A 20,301-nucleotide genomic window follows, 5' to 3' on the forward strand; every position below is an offset into this window, starting at 1 on the left:
GATTTATACCTTGCTAATCTGAGTGGAAACATGCAAAGGTTTGCATTTCAAAAACACTTGGCAACTGTTGGGTTATTTTATTAAAACATTGTTTCATTGCTGTTTTATATATAAATGTTTATGTGCAAATGTCAATTAAATGTATTATTTATTTATCACCTGTATTACATGAAAGAACTGTCGAATAATATATGAAATCAACTGTGCACATGCAATACTGTTGGTAAGGCCTGCATTGTTATAATATTGTCATCCAACAGAGGATGCTGATGGGCATTATGAAGGCAGGCGAATACAGAGTAGGCGGTACAATAACAGAAAGGGAAGGCTTGTTGATAACTTTGAAACTCCATAAACGGCCCCTTTAAGAAAGGAAGTCTGCTGACATTGACGGAATTCCCTGATCTGGCTTGCGAGAGCTATGGAATTAAGAGAGGGAGTGACTGGTTTCAAACGGTACTGACGGAGATCGCCTATACTATTATCTATCGGGGGGGAGGGAACTGGCATTGCTGCAAAACTAATCAAGGCTGCAGCGGGATGTAAACTCGTTTCTTTGATTTACAAAAGAGCGGATTGCGATGGCGGGGCTGAGGCTCAATGAACAGCTTGTGGCTTGGCGGATCTGAGCAGGTGGACGCTACTGGATACATTCAAAGGCAATTCTCTGTGTTAATGAAACTTTGCTACGATTTACGGGCTGGGTAAGAAAACGTATTTTTTTTTTAATATGAATAATATCATGTAAAGTAGCCTAGCTCAAGTCTTTGCGTGTGATGTTTATGTAAACGTCTGGCTTTTAGTTGTGTAATTCATGTTTTTAATAGAGCGCAAGGGCTACTGTGCGTAGCCTGTCATTTACGAAGATTCCAATTTTAATTGAGAAATGGGAACTACAAGTAAATGAAAGTATTACAAATGAAACGTTGCATCGCCATAGTTTCAATAATGAAGCGAATACGAACATAACGGACTTGTCACGTTGTCACCACGGGCCAACACCTACTGTTGCTCACGCGGATTGTTACAAATCGTCGCGGGTACAGTGAAGCCATACATTCCTGGTCCTTCGTACTCCGTCAATTATCACCCTGTGTTAGGCTCATTTTTATAAGCCGTTTTGTTTTTGTTTGCTGCGAAGCTATGACCGCTCACAGTGCCTTAGCCTTTGATCATAACTCTGTTCCATTTACGTCACACAAGTAATTTGACGAAGGCGTCTTCTGTAAGGGGAAGGTTTGTTAGTTAAAAGAACCACGAAGCTCTTTCTGAGTGATCGAACGCCTGAGCACCAACACCAATCAGCCTACACCACTTTACACACGCGTGTCATTATTATGACAACTAGCGTCGCCATGTCAGCAAATGACTGCTGTCTGAAGACACACAATTCTAATTAGGTTACTTGTCTATGGACAGGCAGTGTTACAAAACGGATTTGAAAATCTAAACTGAAATGGGCATTAAGGCCTTCACTGTGTACAAGGCTTTATTGATTTATCCCAGTTGCAGCCAACAGTATTTTTCAGTGACAACATGTTTCTGACGGCCTTCTGTTACACACAGGTGTTCGGAGGCATGCTAGATAGCTACTTAGCACAGGTGGTCCATGTCTTCTGTAAGCACACACTAACATGGAGATATGGCCATGTGGGAACACTAACCCCAACCCTATTAAAAAAAGGTGTGTATCAATTTAACATTGTTTCTTTAAATATTTTTTTTTTCCTGATATGAAAGATAAGGTCCTTCCAAACCCGTACCGCAAGCGATGCATGTTAATGTTTAGAAGTTCTGTGGTGCGCTAAGGTGACAATGCCTGCCATGGATGTTTCCCAGTAAGAACACGTTTAAAAGCCTCAAAGGATAAGATCATCCAACTTTCAAAACAAGTCAATTGTCAATTTTGGCTAGTCGAGGCAGTCAATTTAGTTAACAAGCTAGATAGCTGTATAGTTTTCTATCACATTCATGAATTTGTTTGGAAACCATTAACAAGCTAATTGGCCACCACATGTTATTGTCACTGTGATAGTAGGTAGTAAGCAACAAGAAATGCCAAATAACAGTCTAAAAACTACAAGGATAAAAAAAAAATTGATTTGGCCATTCAGACAAAAGTCCCATGGCATGGAAAGATGCACAAATAGCTTTCTGGTGTCCTCAGATAAAATATATCAATATTATTTCATATTTTCTAAATAATAATAATTGTTGAAATCAGGTTGTTTTTGTTCCTATTTAACCTAATTTTTAATAAAAATGACCAAACACTCTAAAACATTTAGCCTAATGTTGACATTCATTCAGAATTCAGTCTCTGAACAATCACATGTCGACTACAGGTTTAGTGGGTCTGCAACCAGGAATGACATTGACAGGGGGTTTGGTGTATTTCATGTGAAACAAAACCTGTGAGGTGACTGTGCCTAAAATAAATGTGATGCCTACAGGTGGGTGTGAGAGGTGTAAAACACTTGCCAATGGGGGTATCAGGAGGGGGTTCCAGGTGGGAGTTTTTAGTTTGTATTATGCTCAGAAAGATCTGTTCAGCTATCCCCCACCCTAAACCTAACAATGTCTGATTAATGTCTTTGTTTAATTCAACAATGTCCTATTTTCTATTCAAGTGTGGGGCCTTCCATCACTACTAAACGATGCCATTGACTATCCAGTTCCTAGAATGCGGTTTTCTTCATCTCAAAGTGCTCAATCAAACACACACTAGGCATTGAGGGGAGCATAGTCAAGTCTCTGTGGCCCCTTCTCTTTTATTCAGAAGATTCACATCAGAGGTGGTAATCTCATTGAAGTGAGACACGACAGCACTCATGGCTGCCATTGCAATGGCTCTCATAGGCGTATAGACTAATGTGCAGTCTACTGTGTCAAGAGTACTGTGTCAATTCGCCTGAATATTTGAGGTGTGGGTGAGTGTCTTGAGTCTGTGTAGTCTAACCTTGTATATGTTTGACTGTGTGTATGATTAAGCAGTATTTAAGAGCTCTCTAGGTATATCCCATTGAGGAAAAACACACTCTTCTCTGAACAACATTACAGCTTTACCTTATGGTACCCTCTCACCTCACCTTGCTCCTGCAACTGTCTAGATGCTTCACTAAGCTAAGCTGATGGTGGTGAGCTCTGGGCTATGGGGTCATTACCTGACTAGAGAATGTTACTTAAGGACTGATCTAATGTCAGAGGTTAATCAACCTCCTAAATGGTCATGGTTAGGATTGGGGCAGGGGTAATCTGATTCTAGATCTGTGGTTAGGGGTAACTTCTACTTTGAGCATCATTAGCTAGGAATGTGGGACAAAATTCTAAACTTTTGACTATGTAATCCACCAAGGGAAGTTGTCCAAATATGTATGATGCCTTCAAATGGGGGGGGATTAGATACAGAGTGAGAAGCGGGGGGGGGGGGGATTAGATACAGAGTGAGAAAGTTGGAGGCATTAAAATGCTAACATCTTCTGTTATTGGTAATGGTGAGAGATTAGCATGTTTTGATATTATGTCCCTTTCAAATGGGGGGACTAGATGCATAAAGTGCTTTTATTTCTAAATGGTAGAACAGCTATATATGAAAATACCCTCAAATAAAATGTGACTTTCTGTGCTGTTGCCTCATAAAACATTTGATCTCAAATTCAAAATACTGGAGTATATAGAGCCAAATTAAATGTTTTGGCTTCAATGCCTAAATAAATACGCAGGGGAGTGTAGATGTAGGTCAAAAGGATTCACATTAATCAAGTCGTTAAATCGTATATATTTTTGGTGAGTGTGTTTGAAGTGAGAGGGTGATCGCCTCTTGTCTCCATCTCGCTCCACGCGTCGTTGTGATAATTTCCTAAGCAGTAAGAGATGTGGCCCTGGATGATGGTGGATGACTCAAACACTGAGCCTTCAATGGATCGACTGCTAGCTCTATATGGCTGTGTTCCAAATGGCACCCTATTCCCTTCATAGCTCACTACTTTTGAGCAGGGCCTATAGAGCTCTGGTCAAAAGTGCACTATATAGGGAATAGGGCACCATTTGGGACACAGTCTCTGTCATTAGGCTGTCTGAGTCATAGACAGAGATGACAAACACAATTATGAAAGGTGATAGTCTTTAACTGGATACTGGGGCAGAGATGACATCTTAAATGGAGTGATCTGCTACATTATTAGGATACTGTGGCTCCTGGCTGGCCTATATTTTAGTTTGTCTGTATGGTGTCTATTTATGCATCTTATTTAAAAAAAGGCTTGTATTGGCCTTACTCAACAATTGTCTTAACTTGTGCATCTGTGTTCTGTAGTGTTTAGGTACTTATTTACAAAAGCAACTTCTAATGCAAAGAAATTTGTCCCTTTCATTTTCACTGCGTTTCAAAGGGGAACCTTTGACCCTTCTCTGTTTTGTCTTTTCAGAAATGCTGTACACCATGCTAAGGTAAAGCCGCTGACGAGAGGGGTGTTGAACATGCTAAAGCGGCTGGATAAAATCAGGTTCAGAGGTCAGAAGCGAGACGACTTCCTGGATCTAGCAGAGTCCCCCAACGGATCCGACAATGAATGTAGCGATGACATCCTGCTGAGGACAAAGCCTTCACTCAAGACACAAGACACGGAAGAACTAGGAGACCCTGTAAGTATTCATTCTACTTAGCTGTGTTCTTTGACTCAAATGAGAGACCATGAGCAGGGACAGCAGTTTTTCCTTTCAACGGGACCCGACCAGGAACACCTCTGGTTCATAGTTATAGGCCGTGTCAGGTGGTCTGGAAAAACTCTACGTCAGTGTTTCCTAACGGGTCTTGAAATATTGTGTGGATGAAGGGCGGGTGGGTGGCAGTCGGGTTGCATCAACAGAAAACCATACAAAATAAATTGAATAATTCTTGAGCAATTTAGATCTATAGGCTACATTTGAGTTTTTTTCCTACATAATGTTTACGCTATGGAATTAGTGTGTAGGTCCTAAATCTTAGGCTTTACGCGTGACATAGCGTACACACCAATTGCCAAGCTCTTGGGAATGGTCAGAAAAAAATATCTTTAATCCACTGAGGCAAAAAGAAATTCTGTTTAAAAAAAATAAAATATTCAAGAGAAAAGCTGCAAAATGGAGAGTTAAAAAATAAAGAAGTGAGGGCCAGAAATGTAATGTTTGGTAAAAATTTGATGACGTGGTAATAGTGGATGTTGTGTGATGATCTGTGAGGCGCTATACAAAAGGACTTCAAATAGGCCTACGGTAGCCTACTGTTCAGATGGATTAAATGTAAACTGAAATCTGGACACAGACTACAGTGCATTCGGAAAGTATTCAGACCCCTTGACTTCTTCTACATTTTGTTACAGCCTTGTTCTAAAATTGATTGAACTGTTTATTCCCTCAATCAACACACACATCCTCATAATGACAAAGCAAAAACAGGTTTGTAGAAATGTTTGTTAATTAAAAAAAAATGAAATAAGACATTTACATAGTGGTTCGTCCTTTAAAAGTTGCAGCATATTGCAGCACAGCTTGCGTGGTGCCGCAGAATTCTATGGCACGTTATTTAAGTGGCAACCACTGGTACCATTAATGCTAGTCCCCATGATTGTCTCACAAACACGAAACGGTGCTAAAATAGTTGTAGGCTTACTGCTTCAAATCCCATTGCTTCTAACTTCAATATGCTCTTTAAATAAGACCTACACCACTTTTAACAGCACATTACTCAACACTAGTAGGCGACATGAGACTCATGTCGCCTACTGTAGGCCTACAGTATATCTCAAAATATGACGTGACTCTCTGCCAATAATTACATATCGAGGATTGGATGATTCTAAATTAAAACCAAAAGCCGCCTCATGGGGCTCCCGGTGGCGGCCGGCACGGGTATCTGTAGCAACTCATTTTACATTGCGATGTGGTGACTTAGACCGCTGCGTCACTGGGGAGGCCCCATCCACAAAGTATCAAAATACAGAGAGGTGTTGGTAAAGGTATATTATCCTGCTAATAGCCCATAACAGGCTATTATAATACTGTACATGGTGTCCAGGTCAGGATAACCAAAGCATTTCTTTATTAAAGACTATCAGAAAGAATGTTGGTACATATTTATTTTGATCCAAAGCCATGAATGAGTTAGTCACTCAGCTTTATGTAGGTGCCGCTACATGACTGTGCCATCAACTTGATATCTAAAAATATTTGAGGTTATTTATTAAATAAATAAATAAAACAAAAGTCAGCAATTGTAAAGTGAATAAAGACCAAAATAATTATTAGTATTGACCAAAACATTTATTTCTGTTTTAAGAGGAGCGAAACACTGGACCAATTGTGCACCGTCCTATTGGACTCCGAAGTCGGATGTGATACATAATACCTTTTGATGTATTATTTGTTTAGTCTTTTCTGGTGGATTAAACTGAAATTGCAACCAATCACGGGCCGGTTATGATACAGCCAACCTAACTAATTTGACAATAGAATTCTCCCGCCACCCCCCTCCTAGGCAAGTCTATTGTCCAGCTACCTGCTAATAGCCATAATGGCGCTGTACAACATGACCATGTGTGTTAGAAATAGTATTTTCCAGTAAGCAACAATTTGTTTACCTTCATTAGAAAACTTTGTCCCAATATTTCTGTAATTCAGTGATATTTATCCCCATAGTAATTAGTTATGGATCCTTAACTTTCAAAATGCCAATGTTTATTTAGTTATCATTTTATTAACGAAAGCATAAAAATGCCATTATTAGTTATGTTGTCTTAGTGCCAGTCTGCACATTCAAACTAAGAACAGCGGGAACGTTTCCCTAGTTGGGGCCATTATTAGTGCAATGCCCCTTAAAGTGTTGCTCTGTGCTGCCCAGTGTGGTGGGGGTCCACATCCCTCTTCCTCCTCGCTTCCCCATGGGCTAGGTCTGTCTTCTGTGCGCAGCTCTGCAGCCCATCCCGTGCCCCCTGCCCTCGTGCCTTGAACCTTGCGCGCTTTCAGTGGATACAGCTGTAGAACTGCAAGGAAATCCCATTGTGCGCCACTCGGGAGCCATGACCAATATATATTGTCCTGCTAATAGGGTTAATATCTGTGAGAATATCCAAGGGGCTTTTATATAATTCTAAATTAAACAAAGTGATTATTATTAAAAAATGGTTTCAAATAAAGTAAAATGACTGAGGAAAAAAGCCATTCTTGAACATGGAGTGAGACATTGTTACTAATTTGTAAATGAAGCCAGTTTTGTTATTTATTTCTGTTATATCATGGGCCTCCCAGTAGAGGCCGGCATGGGTATTGAACCAGCATCTGTAACACAGCTGGCATTGCTATACAGTGTCTTTGACCGTTGTGCCACTCAGTCGCTGTACAACGTGACCATTCGGGAGTGGGCTACACTACTACAGTAAGAGTAAAATAATTTAAACCTTAGTGTAACAACAGTTTTAGTAAATATTACTGAAGGTGTGCACAACTCAGTTTCTATGTAGGTTTATGTTGCACGTTCATTGTCAGTTAGACTCAGTAGGCCCCAAAAGCATAATCAGTGCTCTAGCTCACCCTTGTGCTGGTCTGGAGCAATGAAGTGGTGACACAGGGTACTGTACTGAACCACAAATTACCTCTAAGTACCGGAACATCATCACAACTTTTAGTGGAGCAACCACTAAATATTCAAACCCTTTAATCAGTGCTTTGAAGCATCTTTGGCAGAGATTACAGCCTCTAGTCTTCTTGCGTATGACGTTACAAGCATGGCACACCTGTATTTGGGGAGTTTCTTCCATTCCTCTCTGCAGATCCTCTCAGGCCCTGTCATTTTGGATGTGGAGTGTCGCTGCACAGCTATTTTCAGGACTCTCCAGAGATGTAGATCAGGTTCAAATCTGGGCTCTGGCTGGGACACTCAAGGACATTCAGAGACTTGTCCCAAAACCACGCCTGTGTTGGCTTGGTGCTTAGAGTTGTTGTCCTGTTGGAAGATGAACTTTCACCCCAGTCTGAGGTCCTAACCTGCTCCAGAGTGCTTTTCATCAAGGATCTCTCTGTACCTTGCTCCGTTCAGCTTTCCCTCGATCCTGATTAGTCTCCCAGTCCCTGCTGCTGAATAACATCCCCACATCTTGATGCTGCCACCACCATGCTTCACTGTAGGGATGGTTCCAGGTTTCCTCCAAACGTGACACTTGGCATTCAGGCCAAAGAGTTCAATCTTGGTTTCATCAGACCAGAGAATCTTGTTTCTCATGTGCCTTTTTACTGAAGAGTGGCTTCCATCTGGCCACTCTACCATAAAGGCCTGATTGTTGTAGTACTGCAGAGATGGTTGTCCTTCTGGAAGGTTCTCCCCCATCTCAACAGAGGAGCTCTGTCAAAGTGACCATCGGGTTCTTGGTCTCCTCCCTGACCAAGGGCCTTCTCCCCCGATTTCTCAGTTTGGCTAGGCGGCCAGATCTAGGAAAGAGTCTTTGGGGTTACACTTCTTCAATTTAAGAATGATGGAGGCCACTGTGTTCCTGGACTTTCAATGCTGCAGAAATGTTTTGGTACCCTTCCCCACATCTGTGCCTCGACACAATCATGTCTTGGAGCTCTACGAACAATTGCTTCGACCTCATGGCTTGGTTTTTGCTCTGACATTCACTGTCAACTGGGGTGTTTAAACAGGTCTGTGTGCCTTTCCAAATCATGTCCAATCAGTTGCATTTACCACAGGTGGACTCTAATCAAGTTGTAGAAACATCTCAAGGATGATCAATGGGAACAGGATGCAATTAAGCTCAATTTTGAGTCTCATACCAAAGGGTCTAAATACTTATGTAAATAAGGTACACTAATGGTCAATTTTTAGAACACCAACTTATTCAAGAGTTTTATTTCTATTTTCTACATCGTAGAATAAAAGTGAGGACCTCAAAACCATGAAATAACACTTATGGATTCGTGTAGTAACCAAAAGTGTTGAAGAATCTCAAATATATTTTGATTTGTTTAAATAGCCAAATCAAATCAAATTTTATTTGTCACATAGACATGGTTAGCAGATGTTAATGCGAGTGTAGAGAAATGCTTGTGATCTAGTTCCGACAATGCAGTAATAACCAACAAGTAATCTAACTAACAATTCCGAAACTACTGTCTTATACACAAGTGTAAGGGGATAAAGAATATGTACATAAAGATATATGAATGAGTGATTGTACAGAGCAGCATAGGCAAGGTACAGTAGATGGTATCGAGTACAGTATATACGTATGAGATGAGTATGTAAACAAAGTGGCATAGTTAAAGTGGCTAGTGATACATGTATTACATAAGGATGCAGTAGATGATATAGAGTACAGTATATACGTATACATATGAGATGAATGATGTAGGGTATGTAAACATTATATTAGGTAGCATTGTTTAAAGTGGCTAGTGATATATTTTACATAATTTCCCATCAATTCCCATTATTAAAGTGGCTGGAGTTGAGTCAGTGTGTTGGCAGCAGCCACTCAATGTTAGTTGGTTGCTGTTTAACAGTCTGATGGCCTTGAGATAGAAGCTGTTTTTCAGTCTCTCGGTCCCAGCTTTGATGCACCTGTACTGACCTCGCCTTCTGGATGATAGCGGGGTGAACAGGCAGTGGCTCGGGTGGTTGTTGTCCTTGATGATCTTTAAGGCCTTCCTGTGACATCGGGTGGTGTAGGTGTCCTGGAGGGCAGGTAGTTTGCCTCCGGTGATGTGTTGCTCAGACCTCACTACCCTCTGGAGAGCCTTACGGTTGTGGGCGGAGCAGTTGCCGTACCAGGCGGTGATACAGCCCGCCAGGATGCTCTCGATTGTGCATCTGTAGACGTTTGTGTGCTTTTGGTGACAAGCCGAATTTCTTCAGCCTCCTGAGGTTGAAAAGGCGCTGCTGCGCCTTCTTCACGATGCTGTCTGTGTGAGTTGACCAATTCAGTTTGTCTGTGATGTGTATGCCGAGGAACTTAAAACTTACTACCCTCTCCACTACTGTTCCATCGATGTGGATAGGGGGGGTGTTCCCTCTGCTGTTTCCTGAAGTCCACAATCATCTCCTTAGTTTTGTTGACGTTGAGTGTGAGGTTATTTTCCTGACACCACACTCCGAGGGCCCTCACCTCCTCCCTGTAGGCCGTCTCATCGTTGTTGGTAATCAAGCCTACCACTGTTGTGTGGTCCGCAAACTTGATGATTGAGTTGGAGGCGTGCGTGGCCATGCAGTCGTGGGTGAACAGGGAGTACAGGAGAGGGCTCAGAACGCACCCTTGTGGGGCCCCAGTGTTGAGGATCAGCGGGGTGGAGATGTTTTTTTTTTTAACCAAATAGGGCTATCTTCTGTATACCACCCTAACTTGTCACAACACAACTGATTGGCTTAAATGCATTAAGAAGAAAAAATTCCACAAATTCACTTTTAAGGCACACCTATTAATTCCAGGTGACTACCTCATGAAGCTGGTTGAGAGAATGCCAAAAGGGTGGCTTTTGAAGAATCTCAAATATAAGATATATATTTTGATTTTAAACACTTTTTTTGGTTACTACATGTTTCCATGTGTGGTATTTCATAGTTTTGATGTCTTCCCTACTATTCTACAATGTAGAAAATAGTAAAAATAAAGGGTTTTCTAAACATTCTGACCAGTATTTTTTTTTAATATACTTTCAAAAATGTCTAAACCTGTTTTAAGAGTTTAAAGAGAGCCATATCTGACGGGCCAATAAAAAGCAAAGGATTAAGATGGGCTAAAGTACACACACTGGACAGGAACTCTGCCTAGAAGTCCAGCATCCCGGGGTCGCCTCTTCACTGTTGACGTTGAGACTGGTGTTTTGCGGGTACTATTTAATGAAGCTGCCAGTTGAGGACTTGTGAGGTGTCTATTTCTCAAACTAGACACTCATGTACTTGTTCTCTTGCTCAGTTGTGCACCGGGGCCTCCCACTTCTTTTTCTATTCTGGTTATAGCCAGTTTGCACTGTTCTGTGAAGGGAGTAGTACACAGCGTTGTACAAGATCTTCAGTTTCTTGGCAACTTCTCGTATGGAATAGCCTTCATTTCTCAGAACAAGAAGAGACTGAGTTTCAGAAGAAAGGCCTTTGTTTCTGGCCATTTTGAGCCTGTAATCGAACCCATAAATGCTGATGCTCCAGATACTCAACTAGTCTAAAGAAGGCCCGTTTTTATTTTTTTATTGCTTCTTTAAGCAGTACAACAGTTTTCGGCTGTGCAAACATAATTGCAAAAGGGTTTTCTAATGATCAATTAGCCTTTTTAAAATGATAAACTTGGATTAGCTAACACAACGTGCCATTGGAACACAGGAGTGATGATTGTTGATAATGGGCCTCTACGCCTATGTAGATATTCCATAAAAAATATTTGCCGTTTCCAGCTACAATAGTCATTGACAACATTAACAATGTCTACACTGTATTTCTGATCAATTTTATGTTATTGTTAAACAAAAACAAAGGACATTTCTAAGTGACCCCAAACTTTTGAACGGTAGTGTAAATTGGGCACAATCATTCCACCATCTGACTGTAGCCTACAGAACATTTTCTATTTATTTTTTTCCACTAAAATGTACCGCTTGTCCTCCGTTTGATGTTTCCTCGAAAGCTCCTACTGGCAGATGTGTTTTCCCACACATCTAGCCTACTTTGCAGACCGAAGTTTGATCTTAGCTTAACATCTCCAGCACCTCCTGGGGAAAGCAATGAGACTGTTTTAATGTTGCTACAGACGTGTGTGTGTGTGTGTGTGTGTGTGTGAGAGAGAGACAGGTTCCAGTGAAGTTGATTACTTATCCCTTAGGGAGACTTAATGGAGAACGTACTTCAGCAAGAGTGGGAGGGAAAGAGAAAAGGAAGCACAGGGTGTTTTGATAGGCATTCTTCCTGTTTACTCTACTCATTCCTCAGAGGGAGGGTTGACTGGAGGGAGGGATACAGAGTACACACACACACACACACAACCTCTTATAGGCTTTCAGCCACTATTGTTACTCTGAATTTATCGTCCCCTGCTTGCCAATTTAATATATCATTACTGCTGATGATCTCAGTGTTTGGACTTTCTCAACGGGATATTTTAAACTGCACTGTCATCTTGACTTGTTCATGCTTCATGTACCATCAGCCAGTCAGTGTTTTTCCCCCATATTGAAACAGTAGATTGGTCACTTGATTGTCTAATTTCCTTAGGTCAGTTTCCTGTGCTCATCTGCTGATTTTCTAATATAAACTCAGGCCTTTGCAGAGTTAGGACTTTAGTGTACACGTTTCGTGTGTACGTTTTGTGAGTGTGTGTGGATGTCGCAGGCTGCCCGCCCTGTGTGTTTCTATGCCACGCATGTGGGCAGCTGCTCACTGAGAGGGTGTGAGAGGTCACTGACTGGAGGAGGCCTCAGGAAAAGACAGTCAGTCGTTGCGTACACTGTCCTCTCACTTCATATAAAGTGCCGTCGGAAAGTATTCAGACCCCTTGACTTGTTCCACATTTTGGTACTTTACAGCCTAATTCTAAAATGGATTAAATAAATAAAAATCCTCAGCAATCAACACACAATACCCCATAATGACAAAGCGGAAAATGTTTTTCAAATGTAGAAAAATAAGATACCTTATTTACCTAAGTATTCAGACCCATTGCTATGAGACTTGAAATTGAACTCTGGTGCGTTCAAATGATCGGACATGATTTGGAAAGGCACACACCTGTCTATATTAGGTCCCAAAGTTGACAGTGCATGTCAGCAAAAAACAAGCCATGAGGTCGAAGGAATTGTCCGTAGAGCTCTGTGACAGGATTGTGTCGGCACAGATCTGGGGAAGGGTACCAAAAAATGTCTGCAACGTTGAAGGTCCCCAAGATCACAGTGGCCTCCATTAAATGGAAGGAGTTTGGAACCACCAAGACTCTTCCTAGAGCCGGCGGCCTGTCCAAACTGGGCAATCGGGGGAGAAGGGCATGGCATGTAACACTTGCTGTAGCCTACTATATACTAGTTAACAAAAATTCATATATGGTGGGGAGAAAAAGTATTTGATACACTGCCATTTAAAAAAAACATTTTTTTTATTAATTAATTTTTAAAATCAGTTACACTTCAACTGTGAGAGACAGAATCTAAAACAAAAATCCATAAAATCACATTGTATGATTTTTAAGTAATTATAATTGGAATTTTATTGTATGACAAGTATTTGATCACCTACCAACCAGTAAGAATTCCGGCTCTCGCAGACCTGTTAGTTTTTCTTTAAGAAGCCCTCCTGTTCTCCACTCATTACCTGTATTAACTGCACCTGTTTGAACTCGTTACCTGTATAAAAGACACCTGTCCACACACTCAATCAAACAGACTCCAAGCTCTCCACGATGGCTAAGACCAGAGAGCTGTGTAAGGACATCAAGGATAAAATTGTAGACCTGTACAAGGCTGGGGTGGGCTACAGGACAATAGGCAAGCAGCTTGGTGAGAAGGCAACAACTGTTGGCGCAATTATTAGAAAATGAAAGAAGTTCAAGATGGCGGTCAATCACCCTTGGTCTGGGGCTCCATGCAAGATCTCACCTCGTGGGGCATCAATGATCATGAGGAAGGTGAGGGATTAGCCCAGAAGTACACGGCAGGACCTGGTCAATGACCTGAAGAGAGCTGGGACCACAGTCTCAAAGAAAACCATTAGTAACACACTACGCCGTCATGGATTAAATCCTGCAGCGCACGCCATGTCCCCCTGCTCAAGCCAGCGCATGTCCAGGCCCGTCTGAAGTTTACCAATGACCATCTGGATGATCCAGAGGAGGAAGGTCATGTGGTCTGATGAGACAAAAATAGAGCTTTTTGGTCTAAACTCCACTCGCCGTGTTTTGGAGGAAGAAGAAGGATGGGTACAACCACAAGAACACCATCCCAACCATGGAGGTGGAAACATTATTCTTCGGGGATGCTTTTCTGCAAAGGGGACGACTGCACCGTATTGAGGGGAGGATGGATGGGGCCATGTATCGCGAGATCTTGGCAAACAACCTTCCCTCAGTAAGAGCATTGAAGATGGGTCGTGGCTGGGTCTTCCAGCATGTCAACGACCCGAAACACACAGCCAGGGCAACTAAGAAGTGACTCCGTAAGAAGCATCTCAAGGTACTGTAGTGGCCAGACCTGAACCCAATAGAAAATCTTTGGCGGGAGCTGAAAGTCCGTATTGCCCAGCGACAGCCCCGAAACCAGAAGGATCTGGAGAAGGTCTGTATGGAGGAATGGGCCAAAATCCCTGCTGCAAGTGTGAGCAAACCTGGTCAAGAACTACAGGAAACGTATGATCTCTGTAATTGCAAACAAATGTTTCTGTACCAAACATCAGAAAAGCAGAGCTTAATATATGAAATACTTATGTCATGCAATAAAATGCAAATTAATTACTTAAATCATACAATGTGATTTTCTGGATTTTAGGTTCTTTAGATTCTGTCTCTCACAGTTGAAGTGTACCTATGATGATAAAAATTACAGACCTCTACATGCTTTGTAAGTAGGAAACACTACCGATTCTGCAGGTTATCAAATACTTTTTCTCCCCACTGTATGTAATCAAATATATTCACCCCACCCAGTATTGTAATCAAAACTTACCAGAAAGCATGTAGTCCTTGGCTCAGACAGTGTCGTAGTCTGGGCTCAATAGCATCTCATTACTGTGCGAGATCTTGAGAATCACATGTTTGTGATTCTCCAAAAAAGGTTCACTGTTATAAGCTAACTTTTTTGATGAATTTAAGCAAAATTCCCCAAATTCCCAGGCTTAACTTCCCATTGAAAATTTCTGGGAAAATTCTGGAAATTTAACCTGAACGTTTCTGACCCTTTGCAACGCTCCCCATCCAACCTAACAGAGCTTGAGGGGATCTGCAGAGAAGAATGGGAGAAACTCCCCAAATACAGGTGTATCAAGCTTGTAGCTTCATACCCAAGAAGACTTGACCGTAATCGCTGCCAAAGGCGCTTCAACAAAGTATGCAGGTGGCTTTTAAATGTAATATTTCAGAAATGTTTGCTAATTTATATATTTTTTAAAATGAACAGTTTTTGTTTTGTTATGGGGTATTGTATGTAGATTGACTGAAAAAGGGAAGGGGCCTGAATACTTTCCGAAGGCTTTGTATACACATACTTTACCCTCCACTGTATTCTCCCTGTTCCTCCCCTTATTGCGCCTGTCAGAGCAGATGAGTCCGACAGGGGCATTTGGATACATATACAGGCTAGGAAGGTGAAACAAGGAGAGTAGGACTCTAGACTATTGAGTCTCCCATTCCCCTGTATGTGACCTTTAACTCGCATGTCAAACTCAAGGCCCGGACCTCTAGCCCTTTCAATCTGGTCCGCAGGTGGCTTTTTTTGGGGGGGAAACTTCTGTTGACTTTGAAATGACTAAAACCACATCAAAACTGTGTAGACTTAATGGACCTACATTTGTGGTTGGTGTACTTTGTGCTGCTTGCCAACAATCATCAAAACTAAATATAAAGTTCCAAAAGTGATGGAAAAATATTTATTTTGCTAATTTTGAGGGCAAGGAAGTATAATAAATGAAGTGTTGCCCTGCAGACCTTGTTGAAGACTGAGTGCGGCCCCTGGGGAAATGAGTTTCACACCCCTACTCTTACTGGTTAACTGGCACAGAGGCCCTGGTCACGAGTATTAATCCTCTGGCCACAGCACACTCAAAATGTCCTCCCTCTGTGATTAAGGCTGCACTAGAACCAGTGCCAGAGATACTGGGTCACCAACCATTTCCACGCCAGCTTCCCAGTTGCCTAGAGTACTGCTGCTGCTTCAGGTTACTGTGGTGTTAGCGTTACATCACCTTATGCCTGATGGCCTCTGGCATCAGAGGATGCAAAAATAGTTGTTTTCTCTGTCTCTCCTTTCTGTCTTGTCTCTGTGGGTTAGCTGACAGGAGAACACTATTGATGGATGAGAAGTGGAGTAAATGTTTATTTTCAGCTCAATAAGATGTCTCAGTCGGTCTGTAGCTTAGGGGAGAATAAGCCAAAACAAATAACACGACGGGAGGCAATTCCTCAGCTGAGATATTCAGGACATTCTAGAATGTCCTATCTCGCTCTCATTCAATATCTCATACAACACAGATTGTAGGTGCAAGTGATTATCCACATGTCAATCCACTGTCCTCATTCCTGATTTTTAAGGCTTTCTGCAAAGGTACAAGTCACCGACACATTCTAATCCATATTTAGCTTAACTATGTAACTATCCGGATTGGTTCTATTGAGCAGGAATACTGTAACAGCTGACTCAAACTCTGATCAATCCATGAATCTATTCCATGCTTCTGTAATGTTATGGTTTTGCCCATTTTAATCCCCTTCTAAGTAGAGCAAATCTCAGCAGGAGTGTTTTGCAAGTCATTTACATGGCCTGTAACCGAACCAAGAGGAATAGAAGCAGTAGAAACACCGGCCTTTTCTGGCAGACAGAGGTAAGACTAGACTTGCTTTTTAAACTCCAGGCCTTGCTAAGGCGCTGTCTGTTTGCTTAACCTTCTAACATGGAAGGAATTATATCACCGCGAACAGGCACCTACCTTAGTAGTCTCTGGCCGACTGTATAGCACTCCAGTCCAGCTACTCTGCTCTTCATCAGGCCACGCCTGAGGGCTATAGCCTACAACTTGCTAATGGAGCCCTTATTGCTCCCTATATGAACTGACTGTTTTGCACACATCCAACTGGGCACTAGAGCTGGAAAAAATTATATGTGTGTGTGTGTCAATGTTTTCTGCTATAAAACATCCATCCTTTTTCCCTCACTCCCTCCCATCACAGCAGCCCAGGTGGGTTGATCTGTCATCTGCAATGCTCTAATAGGGATGATATCTTTCTGTTGTTAGGAGTGCTCTCTGATTATGTCCCACAGGGTCTGATTGTGAGTGGTCTGCCTCTGTGCTGTTGGTCTGTTATTGGTCTTCAATTGGACAAAACCATTTTTATGCCAATCCGCTGATGATACGACACCTGCTTCAGCACCGATGAGTCATGATCAGGAAACGCTCTCCTGTTGGGCTGAAACACACAGCTAGATTTTAATCGTGGATATTTATGGCTAATTGTTTTCCCCTTTAACCAAACATCAAATGTACCTTTATGTAGCCAGCTTGTGGTTTGATTGAATGTTTAATTTCCTGCCACAGATATAATTATTAGGGTTGGGGCGGTATCCAGTTTTATCATACCGTTTCTGTACTGTATTACTGGAACTTTACATAAGGGGCGCCATTAAACAGAATAAGTGTGGATGGATGGATGGATACAATCAAAAGTTTGGACACCTACTCATTCAAGGACTTTTCTTTATTTTGACTATTTTCTACTTTAGAATAATAGAGAACATCAAAACTATGAAATAATACGTATGGAATCATGTAGCAACCAAAAAAGGGTTAAACAAATCAAAATATATTTTAGATTGTTCAAAGTAGCCACCCTTTGCCTTCACGACCGCTTTGCACACTCTTAGCATTCTCTCAACCAGCTTCATGAGGTAGTCACCTGGAATGCATTTCAGTTCACAGGTATTGCTAGTTAAAAGGGGTGGCAGTTAGCTTAGTGGTTACAGCATTGGACAAGTAACCGAAAGGTCAGCTCGGGGATTCGATCCAGCAACAAGGTAAAAATCTGTTCTGCCCCTGAACAAGGCACTGTTCCCCGGTAGGCTGTCATTGTAAATATGAATTTGTTCTTAACTGACTTAACTGGTAGGGTGGTATACAGAAGATAGCCCTATTTGGTAAAAGACCAAGTCCATATTATTGCAAGAACGGCTCAAATAAGCAAAGAGAAATGACAGTCTGACTGACCTTCATGTCTTAAAATGAACAATCTGGTAAGCTTCAAGTGCAGTCGCTAAAACCAAGTGCTGTGATGAAACTCATGAGGACCGCCACAGGAATGGAAGACTCAGTTACCAATGCTGCAGAGGATGAGTTAATTAGAGTTAATTGCACCTCAGATTGCAGACCAAACACTTAACAGACATCTCAACATCAACTGTTCAGAAGAGCCTACGTGAATCAGGCCTTCATGGTCGAATTGCTACAAAGAAACCACTATAAATGGACCCCACAAACACCATCTGGTTTGTGCTTAGTCCCACTATAATTTGTTTTTCAACAGGACAATGACCCAACACACACCTCCAGGCTGTGTAAGGGCTACTTGACCAAGAAGGAGAGTGAAGGAGTGCTGCATCAGATGACCCGGCCTCCACAATCTCCTGACCTCAACCCAATTTGAGGTGGTTTGGGATGAGTTGGACCGCAGAGTGAAGGAAAAGCAGCCAACAAGTGCTTAGCATATGTGGGAACTCCAAGACTGTTGGAAAAGCATTCCTCATGAAGCTGGTCGAGAGATTGCCAAGTGTATACAAAACATTAAGAACACCTGGTCTTTCACTCTTTTGTGCAAGACAATATTTTTATGATTTATAAAAAAATGTACACACAACCAATTAGGCAACAGGGATCTTGATCCAGGAGGGGATTGAATGTATTTGGTGTAACCAAAAAGCTTCTTGACATTTAGTTAGCAAATAAAATGATAGCTAGAGCACTGAGCTAGGGAAATTTGTCATCTTAGATTTCTTATAGTTATATTTAAGTTTATAAGCATTGGCACTTATAACTAAGGGGGGGGGGGTTATGGGTACCCACAACTGTTATCGAAAGTCATACTGTCTATTTCAAAACAACCAGATAAACGGTATGTGGCCCAAGCCTAATAATTATATATATTTTCTGCCCAGGAACAGTCATGAGACCAGCTCTGTGCCACCTGTATGTGTGAGGTTGCTGCTGACTTTCTAGTCATTGTCTGAAAAACTACTTTCGCAATCGTAGAAGCATAGAACTGAGGGGAGTAGACCTGAACAGTGGTTTTGTAAATGAAGATGCCAGTAATATGCCTCTCCCAGTAATTCAAAGAGTTAGCCCAACAAAGGTTCTCTCTCTATGCAGGGTCCTAGTTCTTTAAGCTCCTGGGCTCTTCTGCAACAATCCCCAACAAACACACACACACCATGCTGTGTTGTCTTTGGTCTCTATATAATGTTGTGGTGTCTCTATCATGCTGTGTTTTTTTGTCCTACATTTTGAATCCCAGCACCCGCAGGAGGCCTTTTGCCTTTTGGCCATCATTGTAAATAAGAATAAAGGTTGAATTAATAAATATAATATATATATATATATACACACACACACACACACTGCTCCTTCCTCAGTGCTAGTTCTGCACTGCTTCTTCTTTGACCCTCAGGACCAGATCACATGACTTAGGTGTTTACTTCCAAATCCTCTTCCTGTTTCAGACCCACCCAGTCTAGCCCCTCCCCTCTCCAGCTCGCTCTTTCTCTCCTCACTCATCATCCCTCTCTATTGTTGTCCTCCCCCCCCGTCTCTTCTCGATCCTCCTTCTCGCCATCTCTCTGACATTTGAGCTACAGAGCGAAGGCTGTCTTTAGTCTTTAATTTGTCTCACTGCCTTTATTCTTCATCCCTTGTTGATCACTGGCTGCATCCTAAGTAGGGCATCTTTCCTTCATTCCTTTCTCTCTACTCATCCCTTGTTCTCGCTTTCTCATGCGGTGTGTGTGTCTCTCGTGGACTTGACAGGCAGCATAATAGATTAAGACACGCTGCAGTCAGGACTGCTGCAGGGAGAGGAAACTGCTGCAGTGTATGTTTGTCCGTGTGTGTCTTTGTCTGTGGCGGGAGCCTCTTAAAGGGACACCCTGCCTGCGTTGGTCAGTTGGTGGCTGGTAAACCTGCAGTGGCTCAGAATAGCAACACAGCACGGTAGCTTCCACACTCTCCTCCCTCGTTTCATTCTCTCTGTCGCTTTCTTTAACACTCCTATTTCTGTCGCTTTCTCTTGACACTTCTTTTCATCTGCTCCTATACTCTTCCCCTCTCACCATCTCGCTCAACCGGTATTAGTTTGGTAATCTATGGAGTAATGCGGTTACGTGGTCTAAAGATCTGAGTCAGTCCGTTAGGGAGAGTGGTTGAGTCATCAGTGTAGTGTTTAGACTAGAGGACAGACAGTTAGTCGGTAGGGATCTCCTTCGCAACGCGTTTCCAAACGGGAGGGAAACGCACTGCCTGTGAGTCATCATACTGGAGATATAGCTACTCCGCCATGGTGTGTGTGTGTGTGTGTGTGATGCGTGTGTCAATTTTTAATTCATGCATGT

At 42.0% G+C, this 20,301-nt stretch overlaps 1 protein-coding gene across 3 annotated transcripts in view; it reads left to right on the top strand.

Annotated features, from left to right (window-relative positions):
• The first annotated feature begins 405 nt into the window (after nt 1-405).
• Nucleotides 406-20,301, top strand: part of LOC135516058 (GRAM domain-containing protein 4-like) — a 73,461-nt gene continuing 53,565 nt past the window's right edge. For 2 of the 3 annotated variants that reach the window (XM_064940056.1, XM_064940057.1), the window contains exons 1-2: nt 406-704; nt 4,428-4,644. In XM_064940056.1, coding sequence (XP_064796128.1) covers nt 601-704; nt 4,428-4,644 — 321 coding nt within the window. In that variant the 5' untranslated portion in view covers nt 406-600. Of the gene's footprint in view, nt 705-4,427; nt 4,645-20,040; nt 20,212-20,301 lie in introns of those variants that run through there. The other variant, XM_064940058.1, reaches the window with a different exon arrangement.

The sequence above is a fragment of the Oncorhynchus masou genome, chromosome 27 (genome assembly GCF_036934945.1).
Source record: "Oncorhynchus masou masou isolate Uvic2021 chromosome 27, UVic_Omas_1.1, whole genome shotgun sequence".
NCBI lineage: Eukaryota > Metazoa > Chordata > Actinopteri > Salmoniformes > Salmonidae > Oncorhynchus > Oncorhynchus masou.